This window comes from Haplochromis burtoni, unplaced genomic scaffold (assembly GCF_018398535.1).
Source record: "Haplochromis burtoni strain Fernald_Lab_line unplaced genomic scaffold, NCSU_Asbu1 Contig_183, whole genome shotgun sequence".
NCBI lineage: Eukaryota > Metazoa > Chordata > Actinopteri > Cichliformes > Cichlidae > Haplochromis > Haplochromis burtoni.
This window is the reverse complement of record NW_024582544.1, coordinates 572,059-589,497: the sequence shown is the minus strand read 5'-3', so window position 1 is coordinate 589,497 and position 17,439 is coordinate 572,059. Positions and strand designations below refer to the sequence as shown.

Below are 17,439 nucleotides of genomic sequence, written 5' to 3'. Positions count from 1 at the left end.
GCCTTTGTGTTGTTGTGATTCTTTGAATTAATGTCTCCATTTATTATATATTTTCCTTTTCTGTTCACTTCAAAAATGACCACACTTTCAATGATCACACACACACACACACACACACACACACACACACACACACACACACACACACACACACACACACACACACACAGCAAAGAGAACAAAATCAGTAAAAGAAAGTCGCATTTGAACAAACTAGCAGTAAAATTGATTGTCAGAGACTACATACATCATGAGGGAGAATACGACAAAGAATAAAGGGAGACAGACACAGGAGGGGATTAGGGCAGAGTGGACACACCTGGGAAAACAACTGGACAGAATCTAACCGATGAGACAGAGGAAGTAAAAGTGAACGCACACGAGAAGACGTAGTGACCAGGACTAAGACATAAGAAGTTGACAGAACAAACAAAACAGAAAACAGGGAGACCAGCGAGACACAGGGACATGACTGGAGATACAGAAATGGATCACAAAAAGAGAACAAACTAGGATATGAACAGACGACAAACAGAGGATATGATACATGACCTGGGAAAACAACAACATACTAATATTACCAAAAAACAAACTTAAACACAAAAAACCAAATACAAAAAAAACTTAAAATACTGAGTTGGAGACCCAGGATGATGACAGGTACTATGTGATGTTCAATAAAACCTGTGGAATAGGTTTAGATGATTGTGGTGCATTAAGGTAACAATATCTATCCTCCACACTCTCAACTGCATGACCAGAGCAGAAATAGGGGATTTGCTTCGGTTGCTGATGAAAGGAAGACAGTCAGGGACTTAGTTTCCCCAGTATGACGTGAATGAATGTGCAGGTGTTTGTTTACATGCAGCTATGAATGACTTATCGCACCATAGTTAGTGACCATGAGTGCACACATACATTACATTGTCAAAAGCATTCACTCGTCTGCCTTCACACACATATGAATGTCAGTGAAATCCCATTTTTAATCAGCTGGGTCTAATATGACGTCATCTGAGCTTTTGCACCTATAACAGCTTCAGATCTTCTGGGAAGGCTTTCCAAGTTTACAACTGTTTTTATGGAATTATTGATCATTCTTCCAGAAGTGCATTCGTGAGGTTAGACTGATGTTGGATGAGAAGGCCTGATAGTCTCCGCTCTAATTCATCCTAAAGGTGTTCAATCAGGTTAAGGTCAGGATTCAGTGTAGGCCAGTTAATTTCTTCCACACCAGACCTGCTCATCAATGCCTTTATGGGCCTAACTATATGCACTTATGTGCAGTTACGTTGGAACAGGACGGGATCATCCTCAAACTGTTCCCGCAAAGCTGGGAGCATGACATTGTCCAAAATGTAGTATGCTGATATGTATGTTGAAGCAACATGAGTTCTTTTCACTGAAGCTAAGGGGCTGAGCACTGTAGCGCCACTGGGAAAAACATGCTCACACCATAATCCCCCCCTCCACCAAACGTGGCACAATGCAGAAAAGGTCTCCTGGCAACTGCCAAACCCAGACTCGTCCATCGGATTACCAGACGGAGAAGAGTGATTCGCCACTCCAAAAAATACATTGTCACTGCTCTAGACTCCAGTAGAGGTGTACTTTACACCACTGCATCTGGTGTTTTGCATTACTCTTGGTGAGGTAAGACTTGCCTGGAACTGCTGGTCATGGAAACTAATTTCATGAACTTCTCTGTGCTTCAGGGAATGGAGCTAATCTCAAGGCCAACTGAAGTTTCAAGGTCTTTAGCAATGGAGTTGGCGACCTGGACACTACATGTCTCAGCATCTGCTGACACTGCTCTGTGATTACATCCTACCACTTTGTGGATGATTTGCTGCTGCGATCTAAAATGCAAGAAATGAAAAGAGGATATGAGAAGAGAAAATGCCAAACTAGCAAATTAACAGGATGCCATTATTAAAAATAAACACCAGCTACATAATGTGGAGCAAATCAAATATTTTGTGGAACAGATACCAACATCCAGAATGAGGTTAGGAGTTCAGCCGCACACTGCCTGGAAACACCGTGTTTTTCTGACAATAAAAAAGAAGTTGATAGAAAAACAGAACAAAATGTTAATTTAGAGGAAAGATTTTTTTAATCAGATGCCCTCAGTGATGCTTCATCATCAATTCTTCATTTGGTGGAGACTTCTCTGACCTTATCTGAAACAGTTTCACTTCCTTAGAAGGTTTCAGAAAAAAATTACTTTCTTGGGTAAAACTGACTAAATGCAATAATCATAAAGAATCAAATGAGAACAGAACAAACAGGAAAAAGTAGATAAATTGAAATATATAACATGCTGGAAATTACTGGTAGACTGTAAATAAGACTGATGGATGTAATTTCCATTTTGTTTTGCTATATTTTCACTTCACAATATTTTAATAACAATATATATTTGAGCCATTTAATTCAAAAGTTCTTTATTGATTAAATTTGGACTTAAAAACATAAAAACACAAAGACACTGATCAACTACAGCTGTCTTTGTCAGGACATTTGTCAATAAACATCATCCAAACGGAGTTATCCTGGTGGATGAGTTCTAAGAAATTTTCCCCCACCCTCAGTTGTTATGAAGAAGGGGCCAAAATATTTTGTATCATGTATTTCAGCTTTAAAGTTGCCACCTCTTTAAAAACAAAAAACAAAAAACAAAAAAACAGTTATTTCCCTATAAAAATGTATTTTTGCTTCATGGATCCAATCATGGATCCAATGTTTTTTAAAATGTAATTGTTACTTATAACATGTATGTAACTTTGTAATTTTAACATGTTGTCGCCTCTTGGCCAGGACTCCCTTGAAAAAGAGGTTTTTAATCTCAATGGGACTTTTCCTGGTAAAATAAAGGTTAATAATAAATAATCAGTTTACTGTTGTAAATGACTTATTGATTGATGAGTCATGGTTCATATTCTAAGTAAAAGAAAATGCTTAAACTTCAGTTTTGTTGAATAAAAAAAATAAAACTGAATAACTGACGTTATATTTTTAGATGTAGCAGAGACAGGGCCTCACAATCTTTTTTTTTTAAACTGTAAAATCAGTGTAGCATTTCCAAACATGCAGTTAAGAGTATGTACAATCATATATATATAGTTGAAAGGCAAATCATTTCTGGATGTTCATGATGCAAAAACAATAAATCTCTGCTCAGTTTAACACTTCAGCGCTTCCTCCTTGGTATTGTTCATAACCAATGTCAAATTAGATGTAACATTTATTTCATTCATTTTTTGTGATTATTGGGTGTTTCATTTTGAATAAGTATATTTAGAGATGCAGTGGTTAGTAATTTTACTTCACAGGAAGACAGTCGTAGGTTTTAATCTTGAGGTCTGTGGACTCCAGTGTAGTTTGCATGCTCCCCCATTTCTGCATGGGTTCTCTCCAGGTACCCCAGCTATTCTATTCACTTTTTTTCACACACCACCAAATCACAACAACATCATCATCTCAAGGCAATTTTCATTGCAAGGTTATGAGCCTACAGCAATAAAGAGAAAGCCCAAATAATCAGACCAGACCATATTTCTCTGGTAACCTAAACGGCCTATTAAAGACCTGCTGCAGTATCTTCAAAACCCAATAGGGGGGCCACAGATTGGATTTGTCCCTGTAAGTCCCTACAGAGTGAAGAATTAGTGTTGTACCACAGAAAGGATTAATAGTGACACCAATAGTTTTTCTTCTTGCTCTCTTAAGTTTCACTTCCTCTTTTTTCGCCCGATTGAGCTGTGGCAGTCACAGTGAAGCACAACGAAAAGTCTTCATCTCCGCTCCCCATCAGCTTATCGCTCCGCTGCAGCAGGAAACACTTTATTACCTGCAAATGGTGAGATGATTTTTACAGATACTAAAAAGCTAGCCCGACAAAACTGTACAGACTTGTACAGAAGTGTTGGGTTTCCTCACATTTCTTGCTGAATGGTTGTTCATGTTGGATTCAAATCTGTGTCAATTATCTTTCACTTTTTAAGTGTAGTTAAATGTTTTAGAGTTCTTGTCTTTTACAGATTTCTTTTTAAAGACTCAAATGTACTTATCCTAAACATCTTCCTGTATTTTTTGTATTTTAATTTATTATTTTTGTAAGTATTCAATACAATCTTTAAAAAGTTATATCTTCAGTTTGTAGCTTGTCGCTCCACTTAGATGGAAATTCTTCTGAAAGCTTTATTTTATTTTATTTTTATGTTTTGGTTTATTTGTTTTTTTATATGAGGGTCTATTTTTTTGAAAGGTAACTCATATCTGTGTGATCAGGCCCTCCAGTGGCTGAGCTGCAGTACTGCAGTGTTGCTGTTTCTGGTTCACATCACCCCAGCTGATATGCAGTCCTGCAATGGGGGAATCCCTGGGATTCCTGGGATACCAGGCACTCATGGGCCCAACGGCAATGATGGTGCTAAAGGAGAGAAGGGAGACCCCGGTGAGCGCAGACTGCACATGAAGAGAATAAATACTCAATATTAACTGTACACTATATGGAGTGCAGGTTTTCGTTCCTATTACTAAAACATCTATTTAGTCAGAGGACTTCTTCATTAACAGATTTAAAAACACTTCATTGGTGCATTTGCCAAGCTGGCCAAAAGATAACTGATTATCTTGTACTTCAGTTTCAATTTCCACTGATATTTTTATGCTGTGTAATAACTGTTTATTTGCATGAGCAGGTGAGGCAGATCATACCATCAGGGGTCAGAAAGGAGAACCTGGTCCAATTGGTCCTCCAGGGCGACCTGGACTGAAAGGGGACCCAGGCCAACCAGGCAGTAGGGGGTTACCAGGTCTACGCGGGCCGAAGGGAAGCCCCTTTGGCCAACAACAATCCTATTTCTCCTTGAAATCTACGACATCATCAGTAGTAGATACTCCCATCATCTTCAATGGGTCAGTGTGCTGAAAGTTTTAAATCTTCAGAATGAAAAAAGAGTGATATTTTATTTCAGAATTGCTAGGTAAATATAGAAACTACCCAAAGCTAGTGGTAAGGAAACAAAAAGGGAAAAACTGTTTGATTGGATGACAGATAAAGTGACCACTGAGCACCTGATTAACTTAGTTATTCTATTTAAAAAACACTGACTAAAATAGTGGCATATAGTAAAGTCTCCACACATAACGAGTTTTAGATTTTTGTTTAAAAACATGAACAGTAAGTAACAGATTCATCCACACTGTGTAATCTTAGTTGAACCATAGACTGTATATGAAAGATGGCAATAGCTTCCAGGTCTGAAAAATGCAGCCACTGCATAAACTTGCATTCTTTCTACTGGCCAGCAGGGGGTGACTGGTCCAAAAAATCTGATTACTAGAAAAACGACACTCAGCTCCTTCGATTTATTTATCCACACAGCAACAGAGAAGGCTCGAAAAAAGAGTGAACTGCTTCACAATGTTTGCTGAATTGATATTTTTGTACCTTAACTGGGTTCCAGTTTATAACTTTTGCGAAGATCGGGAGATTATGCCATTGCGCTGCATCATTGACGTCTGCAGTTGGGTGCTCTGGTGTTCGTTTGTCTTTACATAGCTCTGTTAGCTCAGTAATTTAGACAATAGGCTGTTGACAGAGTAACGTTAACGTTCGGTTAAAAAGGTTAAAACAAGGTTAAAACAATGCTTGTGTAGTTGTCACTCATTAACTTAGCTGAAACTCCCCACATGGATTTGGGGAACCGAATAGAAGAATGTTGCTGCTGCTGAGCCATCTGGCAATGACGTTCAATGACGTTCCTTGTTACATGTTCATTGCTGGATTTATGGGAAAACATCAACTAATATTGCATATCCATAATTATTATAATGGATATAATTAAAGAATACTTACACTATAATGTTTGTTAAAAGTGCAACGCAAAAAAACTGGATTTTTACGCATTTTTAAAAAATATTACTCGAATACAAATACAAATACTTTTCCCTCCTCAACAAATACAAGTACAGATACAAATACCGGCTGCTTTGCACATCTCTAATACACACATTGCTATGAATAAAAAATAACCACAGCTCTTTGTTTTGTAAGAACTAGCACAACTCAAAACTTAAAAAAACAGAAAAACAAACTATCGTTGTTGATCTGTAAATCTCCCACAGACCAATTTTGGCTGAAGAGAATGAACCGTTTCGAGGAGAAAGTCTGACAAATGATACAACGTACATCTGCACCAACAGAGGCATATATTTCTTCAGTTACCACATCTCAGGAAAGTATAAGGTGAGTATGAATAATTTATTCTTGTAAAACTACTCTGTATTTTCTGTTTCTGCCAAGTTCGTGTTTGTCCTTCTCCTTTTTAGTGTTCCAATATTGTATAGATTAAATTGCTGTCATGTATCCTACTCAACTTTCAAGCTCAGTACTTACAACTTAAAGCATGAATATTAAAAGCCTCATAATAATTCCACCTGATAGTAAAAGGGAACAGTATCCACAATGAGAACATTGATATCAAAGTTTTACTTTTGCCTCACTATATTTAAATATCTCTTGAATTCTTACTTGAAATTAAATATTTCTACATTAACAAAAAAATACTTCATTCTGGATTTTGATTCCAAATTGGGAAATATTCAGAAAACTATAAATTAATATGCATTATCAGGGAGGGGAAACTACAACAACTCCAGTGATCAAATTTCATACATTTTGATAGGTTTGATTGTTTGATTGTAAAATTCATTGTTAGCAATGATTGTTAAACATTTTGGAAAAAGCCTGTAAAAAAATGATTTTTTTTTTCTCCATTACTTTATTTCTGCCAGTCTTTAAGCCAATCCTTGTCTTTTATATTTTTGTATTTCCTCATTATGTTGGAAAATAAATGTAAAATACACAAATCTTTTAGAATATAAAGTTGCGATGATTTCCATGATTTCTATTATTTACAATATTGTTTGTTTTTGTATTATTTAGATTCTTACAAAAACAACTTTTGTAAAGTTTATGTAAAATGCAGTCACACCTCTTGAAATAATTCTTATATAAGGAATGCTTGTTTACAATCTTATAATAAATAAAATTTCTGTGTGTGACTTGTGATCCTCTAGGTGTGCCTGAAGTTGGAGAAAAATGGTGTGAGTGACATGGAACTGTGTGACCAGTATAATGGGTTTCTGGTCGTCTCTGGCACGGCAGTTCTGGAGCTGGACGTTGGCGACGTGGTCTCACTGAAGACAGTCAAGACGAACACCATCCTGACAGGCCAGGCCAGCGCCAGCACCATATTCACTGGCTTCCAGATCTTCTCAACCTCCTAAATCTGCAGTCTCCACAGTTTAATAAATTACAAACCTTCTGGGACAGTTAAAGGAACTAAATGATGTTTGTGTCTTCTTTAACAGAGCAAAGACTATCCACATTTGTAAAGGTTAGCTCTGTGTTGCAGAATTCATCCCATTACACTAACCACAAATCATGTTTTACTCATGCATGCATTACGGAAACACAGTAAACAATTCCCCAGTTTTACTTCACTGTGTCTGTAGTGTTTTGTTAAAGGTCCAGTGTTTACTGCTTCCACATTAACTGATATGGAAATATTACAATAACGTGTTTTAAGCTTCTTTAGTTCTTTTGTTTAATTATAAGTTTAAGTCTATGAACACATTTAATTTTAAGCTCTTCTTTCACATGCCCTCAAAGTTTAACTTTCTTTACTCATAAAATTACTAAATGTTACTTTCATGATGTTTTACTATTATCAGATATTTTACAGGTTTACATGACTAGCAAATTCTTCCCTCTTGTGGTCAAATGTAAACACTCAAATGCAAATGTTTTTCATGTCCGCTGTGACACATCTTAAAACAGAATGAATTTTGTTAAATTTATCAGAATCCAAATATAAGTGACAGTAAATGATGAACAGTAAATTGTTGCTGATTGAATCTGGGTAAGTGTTTTTTGACAAGTTATCTCTCAAGATTAGCTGCTTGATATTAATTACAGTGATATGACTCGTGACATCAGGCGCTGGCCATTGACTACATATAAGATGGAGCTTTTGTGGCATTAGTCAAGCTTCAAGGTGGATCCCTCTATGAAACTGAGGGATGCTGTACTTTTAAAATGAAAACGTGAGTACCAGCTCTTGTGGGCATCATAATTACAACTAATGATAAACAAAACAATGATAGTGAATTCAGTGAGACCTAAAACTAGAAATTGAGACCACAAACGCATCAGAAATGTGTTTACTGAGATCATAAATCAGCTGATCCGCAGCATCGTTCCCTCATGGACGTCTAAATGCTCAGGCTTCTTTTGGCAGCCCAATAAGTCGCCTCCTCCTGGCCATGAGAAAGAAAGCAGGTCACAGTGGGTCGATTCTTCAGACACCATCCATCCTTTATCTGTTTTTGTTTGTTTGTCTTTTGCATGTATGTCAAACTTTTTTTCAGATTATTATACACATTTTAATATTAATCAAAGGCACCCCCCCTATCAGCATAACTTTGTGTTGAACATTGGGGGGGTCAAGATGTCTGTCTAAATAAATAAACAAATCTAGCTAAATTCCTAGATGATTAAACATGCAACTATTTTGCTGGTAATACCTGAAATTAGTTGTACTGTGAGTCATGCACTATTTGTACAGTCCAAGAGCAACTATGGAGCTCAAAATGAGCAGAAAATATAGTCTTTAAATAATTATGTTTAATTAGGAATCAATACTAGCCTGTGCTGTGTAACATTTCCTCTGGTGGCTCACTGGAATACACCTAGTGCTCAGGTTTCAGGTGTATAAAGGTCAGTTACTTCTTCCGGACTCTTTCCAGGCAAGATACTCATTAAATATCCAACACTTGGTATCAGGTTATTAGACACTTAACCCTACAGCCATGTGCATCGTAAACAGACAGCATTACAGGAAGTACTGGATTTCAGGATGGATTGATGGGCTGCATGTGCACTTTTTATTCCCATCAGCATATTTCCTGACAGGATATTTTATCTCATGATAAATATGATCACTTACAGGTGTACTCATGTATCAAAGCTTTGTTTTGTCTTTTGTTTGATAGGAAGCCAAAATCTAAGTAGTTCAACACGTACCTTCGAAAACTTCTAAAACAAACAGAAAAAAGATACGATTTTTTTTTAAGTAAATGAGTTTATAATACCAGGAAATTCCCAAATCACATTAGCCTGGGGTTATAGTTGGACATCTGTTGGCACGATTGCCTTTGAAGTGCTCTTTACCCTCATTAAAGAGCAGCCTCTGATATGGGGTAACAGAACCTCAGCCTAGGGCGTCGGTGGCTGCTGGGCGGCTGAATACCCCGTTCTTTGCATAGAAGGTGTTCTTCACCAAGGATGACCTGGCGCTCGATGGAGTTCTGTAATCTAGCGTGTAGTCACCTGTGGATAAAGGAAGATTACAATAATCTGAAGAATTACAAATTTGAGCGGAAAGCATCTACAGATCTACAAATCTGTGGTGGCAGACAGGAACTGAGCACATTCACAGTAAAACCTGTCTGAGTTAATCACAGTCATGGTGTGAATGTTGTTCAGTTAAACTAAGTCTGACACTGGCCCAGTGACCTCCACAGGCTGGACCCAGTGATGCACTGAATAGCATTTAGTTAATAAAAACTCAACAATTTCTATTACTACAACTGGAAGAAATTGACCGAATAACAAAAATCTGAAAAATATGATTTTGTATGAGTAGAAGCTGATAAGGTAAGCTAGCAAAAACTGTGCAGAGAGGATTGTCGCTTTAACTTTTTTTCTCTACATTAAGGCAGGACCTTGTGTTTTTCTTTATTTTCATCATACATATATACTGTTTCAGTGGTGGATGTTCATATTAATCACGGCCAGAGTTTCAAATAATCTGTTCAGCACATGCACATGTAATCTCCCTGCATCAAAACCTCAGCTTTCAGACTGCTCTGAATACTCTAATTTACTTTTTTCCCCTCCTCTTGGATCTGTATGATGTTTGCGAGAAAGGTGGGACATGCCTGATATGAGGCACATACCTCTGAGTGTGATCAGACTGAAAAAAAAAACAGCTTGCATTGTGTAACCTTGAAGATATTTAAATTCCAAATAGTGACTATAGTTTAATCAGTCACTGTTACAAGATCTCCTGGTATTAAAACACAGGATTACTACCGATGTTATAGTACATTTAGTACCTAATGGTGATTTTTGATTCAACAAAGTTTATCTTTCTTAAGTTAACGCATCATTTTACAGTCACCACACCACAGGGGGCAGATTGTGACTCCATCGTACCAAGCCTCCAGCCATAATCCCAGGAGGAGAGCAGGGGAAAGTTAAACTTCTCCTCAGGTTTAATGTGTCCACGTCTGTGCAAGTACAGAGTTCTCCCTTTGCCCTGCAAAAGACACATAGATTACATAAAACATCACTTTTACAAAAATGTTTACTAAAATGATAAAATGGCAGGGTTTATTTTATCATAGCTAATTATTAGGGATGCAACGATACACAAAATTCACGGTTCGGTTCGGTTCGATACTTTGGTGTCACGGTTCGATATTTTTTCGATACAAAAAATGTTCATGCCTTTTTAATTTGTCATTTATTAAAATTATAAATATACATTTTAACCCAAAAGTACAGTTTTTAAATTTAATGTTGCTGAAACAACAAAATAATAAAAAAAAATAGATCTATCTGATCAAGGAATCACTCATCTTTGGAAAAGAGAGTTTATTACAGAGAAATGGCTCTTTCCAAAATAAAAAGCTATACTATACGCTTCTTCTGGGCTATATTCTCAGCAGCATATTAAACATATCAGGTCCCCATAAGGAGAATCATGTGCTAACGGCCGTCTAAATGACTCGGGTAAGTTTGTAGCATGCGTGCTTGTTGTTTTTGTCTGCTTCCACTTGTCTTTGCACTAGGATGATGTCGGCGTAAATGTGCAGTCATATTCGTTGTGTTCCCACTAGTGCTGTCAGCGTTAATTTAAAATGACATTAACGCCATAACGCGGCAAATCTCCGTTAACAAGTTACTGCAGATTGCCCCGTGCGTGGGGCTGGACGGCGTCAACACGTTAACAAGCTAACTGCGCTAACGCACTAGTTCCCACCAATGTAATTGAGCATTGCGTGGCACATCCGACATACTGTTTTACTTTTGTCCATGACGCGCTTAGCTTCAGGGTCATACTTCACATGAAAACCATGATAGTTCCAAACACCAGATCTGAATGAGGGTGGGGGAGGTTCAATTTGCCATGTTGCAACGAGCTTAGCTTCTGTCTTGTTAGCTTGCGCTGCGCTCAGTGGATCTGCACTCGACAGTGCAGCCTAGGCGGAGTACTCGGACGCAGATCCACTGAGCGCTCAACACAGACAGCATCGTCAGAAGAAAAGTTGATAAAATAAATAAAAATGTTTGTATTGTTCGATATATATGCATACCAAACTGAAAGCACTGTATCGAACGGTTCAATATTGATACGAGTATCGTTGCAGCCCTACTAATTATCTTTCCAAATATCTCAAAGGATTAAAGAGGACATTCGTCATGGCTCCTGCCACAGCAGATACTTGCAGCTCGCTTCACTCAGTTATGCTACAGTCACACTGTAGAAAACTGGAAATTGTGGCACAACCAAAATATCGTGAACTTGCAGTCTGATTACCTTTGAAACGGTTGATTTGAGCACAGGGACAGGTCTGTGACCACTTATGAGTTGCTATCTTCTATCTGTTGTCAGCAAGATGGAGTCAGTCCAACAGAGAGAGGTAAGTGGAACAGAGAGAGGTAAGTGACGGACAAGGTAAGCGAATCATGTTGTAACTGATGTCAGACCCCAGAGATTTTTGTGGAAAATTAAAGCGAATGGTAGTTTAGAATTGAAGAATTCCTTTAAGCTTCAGTATTACCAAATACACTTATCAATTGTCTTATAACTAACAACATTTGTCTAAATCATCTCCAACACCCTGGAGAACAACAGGGAGAGTTTAGAGGCTCTCCAAGATTACATCAATCAGTGCTTCCAGGATCTGGTAATGAAGAAGGCCCAGAGTGCATCTTCCCCGGCCAAATCTGAGACACCGTCGTCGAAAAGATGTCACCCGGCAGATTCCCCCGGCATAACATCGCAGCCGGCAAAGATATTGCCGACATACTGGAGTCAATCGACAAACGACAAACTGCAAGTCCAGTTTCGATGCAAGGCTGTCCTTGGTGGAGATTCCTCACTGGGAATTTAAGTACTTGCGAGAATCCCTGGAGTACAGCCAGCAGCAGGTGGAAACGCTCGCTGCTGAAAATGCCACGCTAAGGGAGTCGGTGAAATGTCTCACAGATAATGTTACCCAGCTCAATAGAGAAAATAAAAAAATAAAAGAAACAGTTATCGATCTACAAGCTCGTAGCATGCGTGATAATCTGGTATTTTCTGGTATTCCAGAAGCCGCTGGAGAGGACGCGGAGACCACGGTAAAAAGCTTCATCAAAACCCACCTGAAGGGGGTGCCTACTGGGGTCAGCGGGGGAGCTGGCCCCAGGGAGGGGTCACTTGCCCCTCCCTTCCTTCCCTCCCCATCTCCAGCTGCCTCCCTCTTCCCGCTCCACCACAATCACCCACACATGCAGGGCCTTGGGGTAAAGGTGTGTCACCAGGGTGCAGGGGAGGCATCCCCCCCTCTGTCCCCTTCTGGCTGCCTGTGCCTCAATTTTATCCCACAACTTAGACATTCACATTACTCACACTCTCATAACACATACATATAGGATCTTGGGGGTGGGCACGCTACACGGAATCCAAAAGACCATCAGGGTGTACACCTCACCCCTGGCGTCGTTGCCCACCTCTCAATTTTAAATACATGTAGACATTGAGGGCTATCAGGAGGGGCTATGCGCTTACCTGCTGCTCTCTGGCAGGTAGCTCCATGCCCTCCTGGGTTTTAAATGCACCTTAGAACACACATGCATCAACACTACATATGAGCGGGCGGAGGGAGGTTTGGAGTCTTCACACACCCCGTTCTCTGGGACTGTGGGTCGGCAGGAAGCTTGGCTCGTCCGGGGTTGGAGCTCACGGGCGCGTCACTGCAACCCCCCCTGGCTTCTGCTCCGCGGCTGCTGAGTGACCCCTCATCTGGGGCTCTCCTCAGCTCTTACTGGGACAGTGGCGCGGCTGCCCCTCTGTTGGTCTTCCTTGGTCTCTTGTGTTCTGGGGGCCTCTGGATGTCTGGAGTCTTTGATCTCCTCCATACCTGCTTCATGCCCTGGAGGACAGGGCTGTGGCTCCCCCACACCCTCTAGCACAGAGGTCGGCAACCCTAGGCACGCGTGCCACAGTTGGCACGCAAAGGGTTAACTGATGGCACGACCATAGCTGGACTGGCCATCGGGCATACCAGGCATTTGCTCGGTGGGCCGATGATTTTTTTTGTAACGGTATAAACAATGAAAGGTGGTGGATTGGCCAGATGCTGGCTGCTGTGTAAAAATAACTCAGTTGTTTGGTGGTGGCTTTGGCGGAGCTTCCACAGATTCAGTAAAATTAACAAGTGGAGGCCAGCAGGTGGATGAGGGAGAGGGGAGACCCGAAGAGGAGAGACCCGAGGCAGCCGATGGTCCGAGTGTGAACTGAACTTCAGGTAAGAAGTTATGACCTGCAATCCATCTGGGTCAGATATGAACAAAGTTTAGTTTATTTTCGTTGTGCTGACTTTTTACAGTCAGTTACAATAACTCGTACTGCCTGAGCTAGCATGACAGTTTCTATACAGCTGGGTGGGTGCTATGATGTTACTGATAGTGAACTTTATTTTATTCATGAGGTTAGTTAGTGGAGTTGCCAACCGTCCCGTACAAACGGAATCGTCCCGCATTCAGAGAAATTATTGCGCGTTTCGTGTTGAGCTGAGAAGGGACGCAGTTTGTCTAGGATGGAAAAAGACACAAAGGTGGATTTATTGTGTCGTTACGCTGCACAGCTGCCTCTTCTCTCATTCTCTCCCCCTCCCTCTCCTGTTGCTACTTTAATCATGAAACTGATCAATGATCAGCTGATCGGCTTTTCTCTCTTGTTTGTTTATTGCCCACTTTGCGCCAGAAAGAGGAAACCGCCGGTTGTCGCGCTAAACAGCAGCACGTTTAAGCTTTATCAGCTGTTGTTAGAATTTATTTAATATTAATTTCTAGTATCAGCTGATGTTTGCTGGAGCCACAGCTGTAAAAGCTGCTGGTCATGATATCGGTTTGGATATCTGGTGAGAGGGAAACATGAAGATGAAACCAGGAGATGTCCTTACTGAATCATCAGAGTTGAACAGGTGATGGAGAAACAGGTTTACCTTTTAGGTGACAGGAATGAGTTGAAGGTAAGTGAACTGTTTCTGAGAGAAATAACACCAGGATCCTTTTTTAGGTAGCTGACAGCTGGTAACTGTGCAGGGGCGGATCTGGCAAAGTTTTGCCAGGGGGCCAGGTGGGGCATTAACAGGGAGAGGGGGGCACAAAGAAATACTTTCTTATTCTCTTTTAAAATGTCGGGCTGCTATTAAATAATTATCTGAAGCTTACAACCAAAGTTTTTATCTGACATAAAATGTATAGAAATCATACATATACCAACAAGACTGTACATCACTGTCACAACAACGTTTGTTTTCATTCAAAGGCTTAATGGCTTTAATACCTGGTGGGCCGGTCTTTAGTCAAGCCCGGGCTGTTTTTTTGTCCCAGTCCAGCCCTGGGCACGACAATTAATCTGAGAAGGTGCATCAAAAAACAAATGGCCGCGCCAGCGGTGCACATCGCAAATCAGCTCGCATAGACACATTAGTTGTGCCTCTTCTTAATGACGGTATCTTAGCTAACAACCCAAACTACCAGATTCAACTTGTAATTGGCTAAAAATAACTTAGCCTACTGGTAAGAGGGATGTTGTTAGCTTTCCATATTCCGACACTTCAAAAGCTTCAGGAGCTTTCCGCTGAAAGCAAAAGTGATTATATTTATATTTTAATGTTTAAATGTTAATTTTATGAAAGAGAGTTTGACTGTCAAAGTGATTCTTACATGGTGAGAGGAGTCCTGATACAGAGCCTCTCTGGTGTGGGGCGAAACCGGCCTCATTAGAGGAGGCACACTGAGCTGCTGTTCACCTCCCACAGAGCACACAGGAGGAGGAGAAGGGCGACGAGGAAGAAGGTCGCTCTGCTTCTCAGTAGTCCTGGCAACAAGAGGCACAACAGCCCTGATGGAAGATAAACAGAAAGTTAATGTTTATTTTCATGCGTGTGTAATGTCATGGTCGCTGGAATCTGTCATGTTTCTGAGGTTTGGACTCTTGGTTAATATTAAATCAAGTCACGTTTATTTATGTCCCACATTTAAGGCCAACAAACTCTGACCAAAGTGCTGCACAGCAATCATCTACAATGTTGGTTAATATTAGTGTCACATTCATGCCTAGCTACCCCCAGTAGGTTTAGTCTAATTATGTGGGTCTCAGTAACATCAGATAAATCTGCTTTTACCCAGACCATGAAAACAAATGATAGCTGAGCACATGTGGATACTCAAGACAACTAAGGTTTTAAATCTTCACTCTTCCACTTTAATATAAATGAAGGGGCTCACTGAGGGTCAGCAGGTAGCTTTGGCAGCTGTGTGGGCTCTTTGCTGTTGTTCCAGGGATTGTAGCAGGATGGGTAGAGTTTGGCATAGCGGCTCCTCCAGGTTAAACGGGTCAACATCTCCTTCTTGATCTGCTCCCTGTAAAAGTTCTGGCTCTGAGTCGTCAGCAGGTCGCGCATTTCCTGCCTGGAAAGCCAAATTTAGTGTGAGAACAGCTAACACAGACACACAAGTTGCCTTCGACATTGTTTTTCTGAAAGATTAATAGTTAACACATGGAACTAGAAGAAGCCCTCTCAGATAATGTTTATGCCCTAATTTTGAGTTTTAAAGAGCAGAATCACAATACCAAACATCTGTAAGATGCAAATAAATCACAAATGTCAATGTCTGGACAACTTTTCATACTTACAAATAATTGTGCATTTTAATTTAATTATCTTGTGTCCATTTTTTGATCCTTCTTAAGCTGGAGCTAGCTCTGAAGCTCTGAGTCCCTTTTATTTAAACAGCAGCTCCACAGAAACAACACAACAGCCATCACAAACTGGCCATAAGAACAGTCAATGAAAAAGTCACAACAACATATCCTACCAGAGTTATAAAACGGCAGATTATATTTTTATAGTATAAACAAATGGCAAAAGATAATTGTTAGATATAATATAGTTTACCTTTTGTTCAATGCCGAGCTGTGCAGGATCAGTTTCTCACTGTGGAAATGAGCTGTGGATCAGATAACGCTGGGGAACGCCAGGAAACATGACACTCCCTGTTTTTCAACTCCTACATACCTGTGTGTTTGCAAATAGATACCATTGTGGGCACTAATATCAACTAATAAAATTCCTCACAAGTTTCTGACTGATAATTTTTCTTTAGTCACAAGCTAAATTTTTGGCAAATGTTGAGCAAATGGGAGGCCCTGCCTTTCAAAATAAGTCTCACACATGTGTTTTGGCAATTGAGTTTTTCTGTTAAAAGCTTTTTGTTGTTGGAAATAGGCAAGAATAAAGAAAGACAACAGGAAAAAAAAGAATAAATCATTCCACAATCAATCCAATATAATTTTACTAAAATTATTTCTCTACAATGACTTTAGTATATTAGTCATATTAAAAAATAATCAGGAAGGGAAGTGCCAGATACCATGTGATGCTAATTGAATGCATTTTATTAACAGCAAGTCACAATTATTATCAGCAATCACCTTCCCCCAACAGGGCGCAATAGATGGATGCACCTCCGTCAGCCTGGTTCTTCCAAAGGTTTCCTCCTGTCAAAAGAGAGTTTTGTCCTTGCCACAGCAAAATATTAGTAAAGGCTCTCCAAAACTAGAATGAGGAGTTGATTCTGATAACTGACGAGTGTTTCATTTTGTGCCATTTAAAATGAAATCCAACAAACTCATTTATTCATGGCTGTTAGGAAATCTAGAAAAATCTTGGAAAGGAAGAGAACCATAATGTAGAAACTTATAAAGTGTCTGCTGTCATGCAGTCCTCCACTCATGTTTCAGCCCCATAGTCTCTTGAATGCATCAAATATGAACTCTGAAATTTGCATCCTAGAATTGAGTTGAAGTAAAGCTAAAATGCATCTTTACTTTATACATTCAATGATGACAACCCTGGTTTAAAAAAGCTGTAATATTGCAATGATTTGATAACTTGACACATCAAATATATAAAAAAATCACTCACAGGGTTTTTTTAAACTTTGATTGGTCAAACAGCAGTAGTGTTAGAAAGCAGTTGCTTTGCTGAATCTTGGTGGTAATCTAAATTAAATCTCTACCA

General features: G+C 39.6%; 2 protein-coding genes across 3 annotated transcripts; one reads left to right on the top strand and one right to left on the bottom strand.

The window, feature by feature from the left end:
* The first annotated feature begins 3,666 nt into the window (after positions 1-3,666).
* On the top strand, positions 3,667-7,510 carry c1qb (complement component 1, q subcomponent, B chain). 2 transcript variants are annotated; one of them, XM_005938848.2, is made up of 5 exons: positions 3,667-3,862; positions 4,294-4,459; positions 4,707-4,923; positions 6,136-6,256; positions 7,090-7,510. In XM_005938848.2, exons 1-5 carry the CDS (start codon positions 3,860-3,862, stop codon positions 7,297-7,299), a joined length of 717 nt encoding a protein of 238 aa, XP_005938910.1. In that variant the 5' UTR covers positions 3,667-3,859; the 3' UTR covers positions 7,300-7,510. The 2 variants fall into 2 exon arrangements, with proteins under 2 accessions (XP_005938910.1, XP_042081756.1); XM_042225822.1 differs by having other exon boundaries at positions 3,731-3,862; positions 4,271-4,459.
* Positions 7,511-8,713: 1,203 nt separating this feature from the next.
* LOC121815335 (protein ATP6V1FNB) lies at positions 8,714-16,470 on the bottom strand. Its single transcript, XM_042225823.1, has 5 exons — positions 16,315-16,470; positions 15,644-15,826; positions 15,080-15,257; positions 10,292-10,394; positions 8,714-9,403 (listed from the first exon to the last, which is right to left on the bottom strand). The coding sequence occupies exons 2-5, from the start codon at positions 15,817-15,819 to the stop codon at positions 9,285-9,287; spliced, it is 576 nt and encodes a 191-aa protein (XP_042081757.1). The 5' UTR covers positions 15,820-15,826; positions 16,315-16,470; the 3' UTR covers positions 8,714-9,284.
* Positions 16,471-17,439: the final 969 nt, after the last annotated feature.

Excerpts from the sequence above, each read along its gene's own strand:
- c1qb (XM_005938848.2), top strand. Across the intron at positions 4,924-6,135 it reads ACTCCCATCATCTTCAATGG|ACCAATTTTGGCTGAAGAGA; the intron begins GTCAGTGTGCTG and ends AATCTCCCACAG. Across the intron at positions 6,257-7,089 it reads ACATCTCAGGAAAGTATAAG|GTGTGCCTGAAGTTGGAGAA; the intron begins GTGAGTATGAAT and ends GTGATCCTCTAG.
- LOC121815335 (XM_042225823.1), bottom strand. The coding sequence starts at position 15,819 with ATGCGCGACCTGCTGACGACTCAGAGCCAGAACTTTTACAGGGAGCAG. Across the intron at positions 10,395-15,079 it reads ATCAGGACTCCTCTCACCAT|GGCAAAGGGAGAACTCTGTA; the intron begins GTAAGAATCACT and ends TGTCTTTTGCAG. Across the intron at positions 9,404-10,291 it reads GGATTATGGCTGGAGGCTTG|GTGACTACACGCTAGATTAC; the intron begins GTACGATGGAGT and ends CTTTATCCACAG.